This window comes from Lichenostomus cassidix, chromosome 1 (assembly GCF_008360975.1).
Source record: "Lichenostomus cassidix isolate B80296 chromosome 1, HeHo_3.0, whole genome shotgun sequence".
NCBI lineage: Eukaryota > Metazoa > Chordata > Aves > Passeriformes > Meliphagidae > Lichenostomus > Lichenostomus cassidix.
Window position 1 is genome coordinate 13865552 of NC_139479.1, and position 13634 is coordinate 13879185.

Genomic DNA, 13634 nt, shown 5'->3' on the forward strand with positions numbered 1-13634 from the left:
GCCAAGTCCCCACCACTGTGTTACTTTTTCACAGTCTGTATGTAGGAACAATGAATATCATTTAGAAACCTCATCCCTTAGCAAGTTACTGCCTTTAGGAACAGAGCTGTGTTAGATGTTATTTATCTCAAACATAATAAAATGCATGCTTCAAATTTGCTTGTTAAAACTTCGCAAGTCCACCTTTAGAGCAACAGCTATAAACTGACACAAGTTTTCTGGTTTTGAATGTTCACAATCTGTCTCTTATAAATAGTGATACTGCTTAATTCTTTCTTTGCTCATTAGAGTTAATGTGAATATTCTACAGCCAGGCCAAAGAAAGACTGCCAGTATTTACAGGAAGAGAGAGAAAAAGACACACACATAAAACCAGACAGGTAAAAGACTTTACAACCACTAAGAACAAGACAAGTCTGCAAAAATAAGAATAAAGTTGGTGGTAAAACAGGCTAAAAAAACCCAAAGAAAACCAAAACCATAAAAAACCACCCTAAACAACCCTCTCTCTTTCAGAGAAACAAAAATCTTGCCCTTTAAATTTTCATCTGTGACACTGTAGCCATTGATGCTTTTGAACTCCACTCACTAATGCAACACTGTAACCTTTCTGATACCTTGCACTTCTATGACAAGAACACTTCGTGGCTTGCTGAGTAGCCTGTTCAACTAATTATCACTGTAAACCCAAAGGATTTTGTGACCTAGATGCTGTTTACAGTTGTTAAGCCCAAGCTGTTTGCTCATGGCTCATACCAGCAGAAGCACTGAGAGGAAGACAAACTATGTAGTTGGGTTTGCTCTTCTCCATCTAGAGGAAGAAGACAACACTTTACCTGCATGAAAAAGCAGGCAAGAGGAAAGGGGGCCTTAGAGACTGGAATGGTGGCAGTCAATAGGAGCAGTCAATGGATTACCCAATGTAGGAGAAATCAGGTTCAAGCATAAGAGAGATCTGAACTTAAAAGGCTTTGATGTGCCTCTGGTGGTCCTGACCAGATGCTGGGAATTTCCCTTGTGTTACAGCCTAGAATACCTGGCTGCAACTATTTAAATTCTAATGATATTGCCCTAATTTTGGGGGTAGGGGAATGGAGGGGGGGAGGGGTTGGAATTGCTGAAGTCTGAGGAATCTGTTTGGTATAACACACAGCCCTGATATACAGGTCAGTTTGTCCTCCAGGCAATCTGCTGGTTGATCCTGAAAGTCAGTTTGGGCTTGTACAAATGCACATTTGGGGTTATCCTCCAGCACAGGAAGGTGGTTAAAACAGTGAGTGCAACAAGAAGAAACGGCATTTAGTCTAACACAGAAAGCCACAAGCTATCCAACTTACTGAAGACAATTGTTCCCCTGTCAGACATTCTCAGAGGTGAAGATACAGTGTAACTGGTGGCAGCCTAAATGACTGAAGAATGGCAAAGCAAAGTCACCTTTCCAGGGCACCTGGAGCTCCCAAGGGGATATAAATTGTAATACAACCCAATTCAAGAGGAGGTACAATCCTGTAAGATTGTCTCAAAACATACTAGGGCGTCTCACGTATTTTCCATATTTCTTTTGCATTGCCAAACTCAACTATCTGCTTATATCCACAGAAACAGAAAAGATGTCTAACTAGAAAAAAAGAGGGAAACTCAAATTTAAAAATAGGTCACCCCTTTAAAAAAAAAAAAAAAGTGATTATCATGACTACACCAGTAAATCAGTAGCTCAGTAAGAATTTTTACATGGTAAAAAACATCCAAATAGTCTCGCCTCATAACAGCTCAACACAGATAGCACTGTTGTAACTACCACCTTGTGCTGTAGGAGTTAAGCTTTCATTTTGATATACAGAATTAAAAGTTGTCCGACAGCCCTGGTTGAAAAGAAAGCCTTCAGAACATGGCCGGCAGGTATGGTATATCCACATGGCATTTTACATTGAAATTTAGAGCCCTCAACTGTTCAAGTCAATCTGCAAGTCACCAGCTCATGTAGGTCTTTAATTCAATGGCAGCCACTTGGTGGACCACATGCAGGCACATTGAACACAAACCCACAAGCAACTCCAAGTATTTCTCAGTTGGATGCCTTGGAGATCAATGATATCACTGAGTTAATTCTCTTCCAAGGAGGAGAGATTCTCCTGCTGCAGTTCCTTTTGGCAGGCTGGCCAGGTTAGGTGGGATTGCTGAAACAGCAATAAAACTAAAACATTTTCAGATCTAAAGAATCAAACACTTGGCCCATGGGAAAAGCCTGACAGAGAAAGTTTAGAAGTTACATATTAAAATTGGAATAACCTAAAAAATGTCACACAAATGACCCTGCATCAATCTTAATCCACAATGACTGACACAAAATCTGTAATTCAATATATTTTGGAGTACTATTTCTCCAACATTTTGAATTCACCACCCTCCCTCCGGATCATTAGTCTTTACAGAGCCTTCCCTAAACTGTCATTTGGCTGGAGAACAGGGAACCAACTGTCATTACTCACAGAAGCTCAGTTTCTCTAACACAGGTGAAAAGGAAATCCTTGTGTGTACTGACTGATAGCATCCAAGTCCCCTCTCCTTCAGAAGCTGTTCTGTCCCTGGTTAGCTCTGCCCTGTGATCCCCACCTCCCTCTTGCTAACAAGACCTATTGCTGCTTTTCCCACCCCCAGTCCTGAAGAAACTGAGGGGTGTCCCCAGTGAGTCAGCACATTATTTTTAATTTTTCTATCTAAACAATGAATGTAGTCAATATTTAATATATACCATCTAAAATTCTTTTTAATGTTTTTTAAAACTCTTTGAATGTTTCATTAACTCCCTTGGAAACTGCAATATAAGCTTGAGAAACAATGTTCCAGAAAAAGACATACAATTTAAAAAAATATAAGCAAAACTAATACAAAATTTTAAATTACATTATCTTCACACAGTATTTGCATCAGTAAGCAGATTTTACTGCCAATATATTTTTCTTATTGGATCAAGGTTACAACAATTCATTGAACAAAATATTTCCAATAAAATAAACCTTTTATAAGAACAACCGTGTCACGAAGTAATGAGATAGTGCAACTAATTCAGTCAGAATTTAACAGTGCTGCAATGAATGCCCAGTTCCCATGCAGTTAAAAGACAACTAAGTAATTTAAAAGCAAACAAGTTAGTTTTTTATTCAAATTTAATAATTAAAAAGTGTGGGATCATTAATTCTAGTCATAAATGATGAAAACCATATATAGCATTCTGTCCAAATGAGTGAAGGCAGCAATATAATCAAGTAAAGAAATACACTGAATAAAAATAATAAAAGTAGCACTTTCTTTAAAACAAAGGACTGTTGTTATTGTTGCCATTGCTTCTTAGGAAGATGAAAAGCTGAATATATAATAGTGGAAATATGATGCACATCTAATCCAAAATAAACTCTGTTAAAAAAACTACAGATACTGAGCTGCTGGTGGTTTCATAATGGTGCAATTTAATCAAATACAAAACAGTACAGCAAACTATTAAGATATACAAAAGGTGACACTTAAAAAGGCGTGGCGAAGGAGGGGGCAGAAGGCTTTTTCCCAAGTCAACACACCAGATGTGGCTGGCAGCTGGACTTGCCCCCGCCTCACTGCCATGAGGAAGAGCCTTCTCACTGACACTGGCAGGTGTATTCCAAATTAACCGAAGCACGGCACATGTTGCTCTAGCACTTCTTTTCTGTATTAAAAAAAACCTGGATGAAGAGTCTTCCACACTGTAAGAAAGTCCATTTTCTTTTTGACAAATTAACAAAGCACTTTCCAGAAAGCAAAGGAGGACTTTGCAGCTAGGTTCATGCTAGTGTGATGACAGCGACTTACACAAAATTTCATATGCTCTGAGAATCTTCTCTACTGAACTTTCGAACCTTATTCAAACAGCATTTCAAGGGATCTCCCTTTGAAACTTCCCCAAAATAACCCAGAGTGGAAAGGAGAAATAAAACAGACAATCTAGAGTAGAGGACATTTATTTAAGTTAGGTTTTGAACCAGACAAAAATTTGAAGAGTTCAATAATAAAGTCACCTCTATGTCAAGTAAAAAAAAAAAAAGGTTAAAAATAATTGGCTTGTTCAGCATATTCAGAAATACAAATATTGCAAACTGCAATGTCATTATAGGTTCTCACACAATGGATCAGACTATCAAAAAAAGTAACTGAAAGGCAAATTTAGTGAAGTTTGTCTTGCAGGCATAACATCTTAATATTTATGGTACAATACCATATTAATGAATATTTTCAGTTGCAAAAGGCATCCACTAAATTCCCCAAGGCCACAGTTGCCTAATTCAACTGTTATAAAAGCAATAATGAAAAACACAGGCTGAAAAATCCTTTGACTTCACAAATTTGGACATGATTCTAAAATGCATCATGGGAGAACCTTGATTATCTGTAAGAGGCTGGATACTGATGGATATTAAAACAGACAATCAACTGACTGAAAACAGAAAAAAAAACCCTAACCAACCAACCAAACAGCACTTTCTTTAATCAGGACACAAGGGGCAAAAAAGGGAAGTTTTTATTTCTGTACTGATTGACCTTAGAGCTGGAATTAATGTGCTTTTAAATACAAACTCATTATGTAATGGTGCATAGTATAGCCACAGGCTAATTGTATTATTTTACTGTACAGTAAGCCATTCAATTTCAGTTTCAGGACTGCTACACCAGATGCACAGTTCTACTTTCTTTCTTTCTTTCTATTTGCTAACCTTTCATATTTATTTTTAAAGATAAGAATATTTCAGAAAAGAATAAATACACCGTGTTTCTGCTAAAAGGGAAAAAAATCACCAAGAATTAAAAATTAATCAATAATTATGCAGTCTGCATTTAACTCCTAATTCATGGCAAGGCAGAACTGTTCAAAGTAAACAGCTGAACATTCTAAGAAGCATTTATGCCAATTAAAACCCAGTTAATATCTGCATGATCTAAAAGCGTTTTCCACACTTGGAGACCGTGAATGTTTGGCTGGCATTTGGCTAATCTAGATCACTAACAGTGGGCAGAAAGCTCTTAAACATTTCACTCCCAGAGTGTATAATTTAACTCCTAGGATGCCCTGTCACCCACAAACCAGCTTGATACACTGGCAGTACCTGCATATTGCCTGAGCTGGAAGACTCATCAGGCACTTTCCCAGCTCACAGACATATTTAGTATCTCTCCAGTAAGTCTAGTTTGTCATGGAGCTGCAAATGGCAAACTTCACATTATTACACACAATTACAGAGTGAACAAGCAGAATGTAATTTACCAATAATGCCTCCACATTATTCACTTTAAGCTAAAACCCAGTTTTGAAGGTTCTCAATTTAAACATCACAACATAAATTTCAATGTTAATGAGTCTAATTTAATACACTGAAATATTTACCTTCTACACCCATGGCATCAGCTGTTAAACATATTAATTGGTGGGATGCATACAAAAAATTCAAGTCTGATTTTGTGTCGTTCTCCTTACTTAGGGCAAACTTCCACCTTCCCACCTCAGTTATCACAATACGATTAGGTTGTGACACCACATTTTTCCTGTGTTTACTCTATTTGCAGAAACAAAAAGACCACAACAATCTTTTTGCTGACCCTATTTCCCATTTTATAAGAATTTCATCCCCATATCTCACTCTATAATCTTTTGAATATTTTGCACTTTAACAGAATTATTACTGACTCATAATTTCCTTTTAACTTGTGTCTGCTGAATAATCCATATGGCTCAATTAACTTAACTCTGCGATGACAGCACTGCTGTAAAGTTCTCAGTTATTTCAAGACATCCTGATATGGAAAAACAAGTTACCATAACCTCCTCTGCTTACAAAGGTGATGTTAAACACTGCTTTCCCTTACGATTTTTGGTATTTGTTATTATTTTACCCTTCTCCTCTCAAATTACCTCACAAACTGTATTAAAGAATAGCCCCTTTATGTGAATCAGGAATGTAAGAAATTTCAGACCAGCCATAGCATCAAATTGCAATTGCTACACTTACAGATTTTCTGAAGATTTTTTTGTTTTTCAGAAAATTTGTTAAATAAATGTATTTTCTTCATATTTTTGCAGCTATAAAATTACACTGCACTCTGCTTTTTCTGCTTGTTATTGATAAAATGTACAGTACTGATTTCTTAGGCTTCATTTGAACTTTAGCATCAGCTGACTTTAACATCTGTTCAACTCTGATCTGCATAAATCAACAACAGAAATTTCCAGGAATTATACATCTTCTGCAGTTTGTCTGCACGTCACCCTGGAGCTTTGTCCACACTCCACCTACTTAAGAAAACTGTTGTTTCTCACACTAAAATTATAAATTACAACAGACACACACATGCCCTCTGCACGCATAAGTGCTGAATGAGTTTCTGGCCTTTTCCTGGTGTCACGTTTGATAAAATCAGAATAATATCATAATGATACCACAATGACATCTTCAGTGTTTAACAGTATCTCTATTTGTGCTTATATTTGCCTTGAAAATATTCTTATTTTTCATGCTATCAGCAAGAACCAATCCCCCCCTCCTCCCCCAATACTCCCAACTGCCTCCCATTCCCCAAATCTTTAAGTTTACAGGAAAGCACCATCTAGGGTCAATGTCATCCAATACAGATAATCTACATTCAAGCTAGCTGTCCAGATTCTCTTTATCATCAAATGCAGAGAAAGAGGCATATGCAGGGTCAAAGTTACCATATCCCAATGTAGATCAGTCTAAAACAGGCCAAGATGAAAGAACCAGTAACTGCTAATGCATGTCTGCTGGCCAAAGGGAGTTTAAATGAGAAGCCTGAATGACATGTAAATATTGACACAATAGATCTCAAGTTAGAGCAGTTGAGTAAGACCCAAGTATCTGTCAGAAACTTCTGATGTGAGGTCTGTAGAGTAATTATTCTGGTGATAAATGATAAAGTGAAGCAAAATGGAGTATTTAGGAGTAAGGCCCAATTCACCCAAAGAAATGCCAAAGTCACCCAAATTCAGGATTTAGACTGAAAGCATTTGACCCCATTTAAAGCCATGATGTGTATTTTACATTTGTATTTATATCCTCACTAAAGTTATGAAAGACGTGCAGCCCTCAAGTATAGACATTCATACACGCATATCATGCATCCAGATTTGCACTTTTATCTTCAGACGTTAATAAGACATTTCTGGTTGAAAGTTTTTGTCACATGTGTACTCAGTTCTTTATATCTGAAAGGCCAACACAGCTCAATCATTTAAAAGTTTCAAAGACTATGATGCCATATGATTTCACCATTAAAATATATATTTACACACACACACATATATATACACACACACACATATATGAAAGAAGTTCTTCATGGCATTAGTTCTTTTTATGTATCTCTTAACATTTTAAATGGCATAGACCCCAGATAATGGCAGTGGCCTTTCCATGTCCCATTTTCCTTTTGCCCAAATTTTGCAGAAGTCTTTTCTCTTTCAAATGTACTTAATTTTTAATTAGAATTTCAGTTTGGTAATAAAAATGTCCAAAAGAATGCACTCTTTATGTAAACAAAATAAATTTCTAAATATTATTCTCTCTGAACTGAATGGAAAAATGGATTATTTGTTGGTTCCATCAGCTTGTTACATGCCTTCATCAGTCTGAACATAACTTTTATCTCCTAGAGTAATCCATCACAGTGACATTTTATCCTAGAGTTGAACATGAAAGCTTTAATGAAACCATTCCATGGCTTTCAGCACATTCCAGGCTTACTAAAATTAAGTGCCCAGCCAGACATCCTGTGCTCTTGCCTCCTTATGTGCAAGCCTTCAAACTCAAGGACAACTTCGACACAAGTACTTTATTTACACGACGAAATTTTGATGGTCAAGTGGTTTATTTAATATAATCACCTTATAAATTTTCCTATGACTCCATGAGTGATCAAACAAAATGCAAACATTTTCCTCCCCTCTTTTTTGAGGTTATACTATACTGAGATCTTCAAAGAAATTAAACTGAAATTTATCAGTTTGTGAAGCATGTTTGTCTCTCCTTAGCTAGAAAAAATTATCTGAGGCTACTTTTCTGCATTGTAGAACACTAGGATGATGACTTCTTAACTTTGAAAAGTTCTAACAGGTTTAATTTCAATTAAGCCTATGAGAACAAATCGCAGAGAAATAATTTCAGAAACAATTTTTCAAAGTATACAAGAGTAAATCCATATGCTGCTGAGGATGAAGCACAATAAAGCATCGAGATAATCTATAGTTAAAATGATGGTGTATGACTTATGATTAAGCTTCATTACCTGCAGAGCAAGGGGCTTCCATCTCATATTTTTCAGTAAAGCTGGTGCTGAGGTAAGCATGCTCTGAGGTCGCTTTTTCAAAGTTAAGATAACACCACTCGGATCCTCTCGCAGTGCATTCACCAAATTTTTCAACTGCCACCCCACCTGGTAACCAGTAAAATCATTACAATAAAATTGAGGTACAGTATTCAATATGTAATGTTCCCTTTTTAAATAAGATTAGTAAATAACATAATAGGAGTGTATATATATCATAAAGGAGATAAACTCTAGAAATGTCACAAATTAATTACTGCATAAAAATCACATAAACTAAAATAATTATTATAATGCATTAAGATGTATATGCATCATTTCAGGTTTTAGAGTTAATAAACTACTGTTACTTCACTGCAAATGCACAATTAAAACTCAAGGTGTTTTCAAACTTAGCTCTGGTACATAGACTTTAGAGATTAGAAAGTTTAAAAGCTCTGGCTTCTGCATTGACAGTTCATTTAAAAACTGAGCATTTTTCACTTTGTGGTTACTACTTAAAGTCCACTAACCACATGTAGTCATTAACTACTACTCCTAGCTACTTATTCAAGCACAAACCAGTTAAGGAAAATCTACTCTTCACACTGCTATAAAAATGAAGTCAGAATCACAAGGCCTTTTTTAAAATAGTACTTCTTTTATGATGATTTCAGAAAAAAATACAGTAAATCAATGAGAGAAATGTAGGCCAGTCACAATATGAGTACTACTCCAAAAAAAAATTTTTCTAATTTAATTACAGCATTTTGAAAAATTCTAAAATTAAAACCTTGATTAAAATGGAAAGCAACAAGTCTTTATTTATAAATGGCAAGATAGAACTTTCTGAATAATTTATTTGGCATTTTTGGAAAAAGTACCTCAAATATTAAAATATCACAACTCATGACAGTGGTTTTAAGTCTGAATAATGCCTGATTACAAGGTACCTATTGTGAAATGCTTTAGGATATTAAAAGTATGCCTTATCAAGTTTGGCACCTAGACTGGCAATATATAGAACCATATATCCCTTCAAAATCTTGGCCTGTAGACTTAGAAAGTGATTATTTCTGTAAAATTGAGAGCTTTTCTATTTCTTTTTGCTCTTTCCTCCACCCCCACCCCCCACTAAACAAACAAATAAATTTTCCTGATGTGCAAAGGATCAGTTATGAATATCTTCCTTCTTTCACAATTTGTGTAAGAATGTGGTCAAGAAGAAAATTACCCAACTGAGAAGTGGAAAAACTAAAACCTAGAATTCTGAGGTGATAAGTTTACTATACATCATGTCAATACATTTGAAAAATCAAATCAGCAGTGTGAACAAAGAGAACAGATGTTCCTTAGAATTGGTATAGTGCAATATGACACAAATATCTATGTATTACCTATGCTTATGCAAGATAGTCACATGTGGATTGTTGCTACTTACTTTGCACCTTATTCCCTATTACACCAAGCCTCACTTTTTTTAGTATCACTTACTTTAAGACCTGCTTCTCCCATACAAGCATGTCACTTAAACCAACACTAATCTTACCAACAACCCTGAGTCACAGACATGGCTCAAATCTCATCACTCTTTCCTCAGCTCCTGTGAACCTACCTGTCCTGTTTCCACCACAGCAAAGCTCCTTATATCCAGGATGCACTTCTACAGTAAGATTATTGTATGCAAAGAAAAAGGGTATTGATAACATGCATCTTTATAGAATATTTTTCAGCTTTCACAGATGACTTCCAAGCATGCTGAAATCCTTATTTTCAGACCAATGTACTAGGCATATGGCTATTATACTTCAAAAAACCCCCAAACATTAACCAACTCCAGCCCAATTCTCACATCCAGTGAAGTCTCCATTGTGTTGCAACAGCATCTAAACAAAATACCTTTAAGTTCAAGCTTTGTGTCTTAATACTACGATTTTATTTTTAAAAATTGCTATTTTTAATAGATTTTATAAATAAATATTGCAATTTACAATACTGTTTTCTTTCTTGTAGAGACTTCAACCACTACTTAGAAGCTATATATTCCCCATAGTTACATAATGTCACTGTGGGTATATGCAAGGTTTCATTTGCCAACCAAAAGAAGGAATTAATGGCCTACAGTTCATGTAAGCTATCTCTGTACCTAAGCTACTGTACACTGTAATTCCCTAATGCAACAACTGAAGCTGGATTTCTGGAGTGGAATCCTTCTGCTGAATAAAGCAGCACAGGGAGCCTTGAGGAGAACACGATTTGACCTCACTTACAGAGTCAGGATGTAAAGTTCTTCCCATTTAAGTTAGTAGGATGCTGTATGTGAAAACTGTGCTTTAAAGCAATCTGTTTCTCACTGAAATAGCCAGAGGAATATAAATAAAATTGGGGCTTTTTGGTTATGCTAGCATTTAAAAAAATATTTTAAATGCACTTTCATACTTTGCAGAGATAAACTGTCTCGTGTATTTGAAATACGCCTTACATTGCAATAAATGGGAGATTATCTAGTCTCTTTATGAGAGTTAGGGGGATTAAAGAAAAAAAAATCACTTCAAAGCACTAAATCTGATGTATTTAATTTAGAAGCTCATGAATAAAAACAATTTAACTTAATTTTTCACAGTAAGATTCTGAGTTTACTATAAATTTCAAATGAAGTTCATCCTCCACTTTTATCTAGTTCCCTAACAAAAGTTTTCTAGCTGTTCAGACAGGCCTTGATGGCTTTTCATAATCTGAACAGAAAGTACCAAACTGGCCTAACAGGAACAAGTCACATAAGAGGCAGTCAACAATCAATGGCAGGAAATCGATGTCCATGTAGGAGGCCTGTTTTTCAGTTCTAACATAGTTCAGATCCTCTCAAAATTCATATTGACACAGACAAAACAACTTTATTTGAAGAGGTCAAGTTGGAAAGAGGAAAAAGCAGTGACTATATCTGGAACTGAAAACTCTTTTTCAAAAATCCACTTCAGTCACATCTAACCTACCCTTTAAGTGCGATTTAATTTTATGCTCTTTCACATCTTTCTCATTATCACAGGCAACCATTTGCAACTCTTAATCATCAAGTTTTTGGGCAGAATTTTCAAAGTTCCTACCATATCCTTTGTCCTGCCCATGTACTGCAAAAAAGGACAATAATAAGAAAGTTTCAATACTGATTTGAACATTCAATAGATATGTAAGAGGACTGTACTAGCAGACAACTTTACTTATAGTAAAATAACCTGATCAGTTAATTTCAAAAAGAGTGCACTATGCTGACCAGGTGACCATTTTTAAGGGCCAAGGAAGTTACTGTTGCTTGCTTTAAAATAAAGTCACATGGTTAAACTAGCGCCATCTAGAAGCAGCAGTCAGGAGAGGTGTCTTTGATGGCAGCCTAAGCTCAGCACTGGGTTTCACAGCCCAGTGCCTGAATCCCTGCTGGCTGCCTGTGCAGCTCGTGGCCACATGCAGGGAGGGAGGAGGGCAGCCACTGGTGCCCTGAGGGGTCGTGATGAGGTGGTTTTGCCAAGATTACAGCACCTCTGCTGGAAAAGCCTACCAGGTAAAGGAGGGACAGAATGGGTAACCCACACCTAAGGATCGATGGCCCCAGGCCAGATCAACAGTGCTGCAGGGGTGGCACAGGCAGGGACACCACACTCCCAAAGTGAGGGCAACACTGCAGAGATGCAGGCCTGCAGACAGCGTGCCTACAGCATCAGCATCAGACCAGCTGCACCTTTCTCCCTCATTCCACCACTGCATGCCCAGAGACAGTGGCCAGGATGCAAAGCCTCACCAGAGTGCTCCAGAGCCACTCAGGGACACTCAGGTTGCTTCAGCAAGCCAAGATGGGCACACGGGAGCCCTGCACAGCCCTGACAAATCCTCCTCATCTCCCTGCCAAACACCTGCTACCCCAAATTGCAGGAAGCTGTACCAGAGGGTGCTGTTAGAGGTCCCCATGCACCACATGGAAAAAGAACATGCCTCCAAGCAAGTTGAGATATATTTTAAAAGATCTCTCTTTCCTTGGCTTTCAGCAAGCACATCTAGATGACAATATTACAACAGCCTGAAATTAAACTTTTTTCTTGAATTCCTATTCTAAATGGTCAAGAACTTAACTTTTAAATAATTAAAAGTTGCCCTTAAAATAGTTACTTTTCTTCCCCAGGTGACTCTATTGCCCCCTTATGACAAGCTTAGAAAATTGGTAATAATCTTCCTTTTTTCTGAAAGTAAGCATGATTGCTCATTGAATCTTCTCTTTTTTTTTTTTTTTTTTTATTTTTGACAGTATCCCAATACTCCTGTGCTTATTCATGAGTACTGCTGTATGTTCTGATCTGGAAAGGACATCTGTAAAGTATTAACATGCAGGCAGCCCAAGTACAATTGGATGGACCTAAACCAACTATTTTTAGGATGCTACAGTCTGAAAAATCTAGGACTTGTATACTCAAAGAACAGCTACATCATTTAAAAGCAGTGTGCAAACCCAATACACAGTGAAACTACATCATTGAGAGGCTGGAATAACAGCCAAATGGTAAACAGAACAGAGTTCATCTTTTTACAGGCATATTTCTATTCAAAGGGTGACCAGAATCCCATGAAAGTTAATGAAAGCTTTCTGCATCCATGAAAACTTAATTTTTTTCCATTACATTAATTCTTTCCTGACTTGCAGATTTGTAAAAGGTAAGTAGTAGTACCTTTACGCTTCTGAAGGAGGAATTAACACCTTGCTGCTAAATATAACCTGCAAAGCCATGTGCTATTTTCTAACTAAGTGAATATGCAAAATTGACTATAGTGTCTAATTTAAAAAAGTTAGTGGACAAAGGAGATAACCAAAATTCTTTTTCTTTTAATGTTGCCTGTAATTAGTTGCATGCACCCACAGTGCTTTGGCTTATCAACCATTTCAGGCTTCAAGCTTCTACTCATTTTTCAGCTAAAAAAAACCAAAGCAATTTCTAGGAGGGAAGTGTATTCACCTAAAGAAATGGTGTTTTTTAAGAACTTCTGTATCAAACACCATCTTGCATTTCATGACAAAAACATAGTGCATAAGCGCATAAGAAAAAACCCGCAACACTGCACTTCAAATGACTATGAAACATAGCATGTTGTTAAGCAACACAGAATCTGACAGGAAATTTAACAGCATCATGCTGCTAAATTAACAGACTGATTTCCATGAACACTGACCAGAAACAAGGATGGTCAGCTGGTAGCCCCATGAAAAAAATGTTACCAGCAAGTATCTCCTTCCCTTTCCCCAGACGCAGATG

At 36.8% G+C, this 13634-nt stretch overlaps 1 protein-coding gene across 8 annotated transcripts in view; it reads right to left on the reverse strand.

Moving 5' to 3' along the window:
• The window catches only part of CNKSR2 (connector enhancer of kinase suppressor of Ras 2), a 204822-nt gene that overhangs the window by 86054 nt on the left and 105134 nt on the right, over nt 1–13634 (reverse strand). For 6 of the 8 annotated variants that reach the window (XM_085050753.1, XM_085050743.1, XM_085050794.1 and 3 more), the window contains one exon: nt 8323–8469. The exons of the other annotated variants lie outside the window; for them this stretch is intronic. In XM_085050753.1, coding sequence (XP_084906879.1) covers nt 8323–8469 — 147 coding nt within the window. The remainder of the gene's footprint in view (nt 1–8322; nt 8470–13634) is intronic. 8 annotated transcript variants of the gene reach the window in all.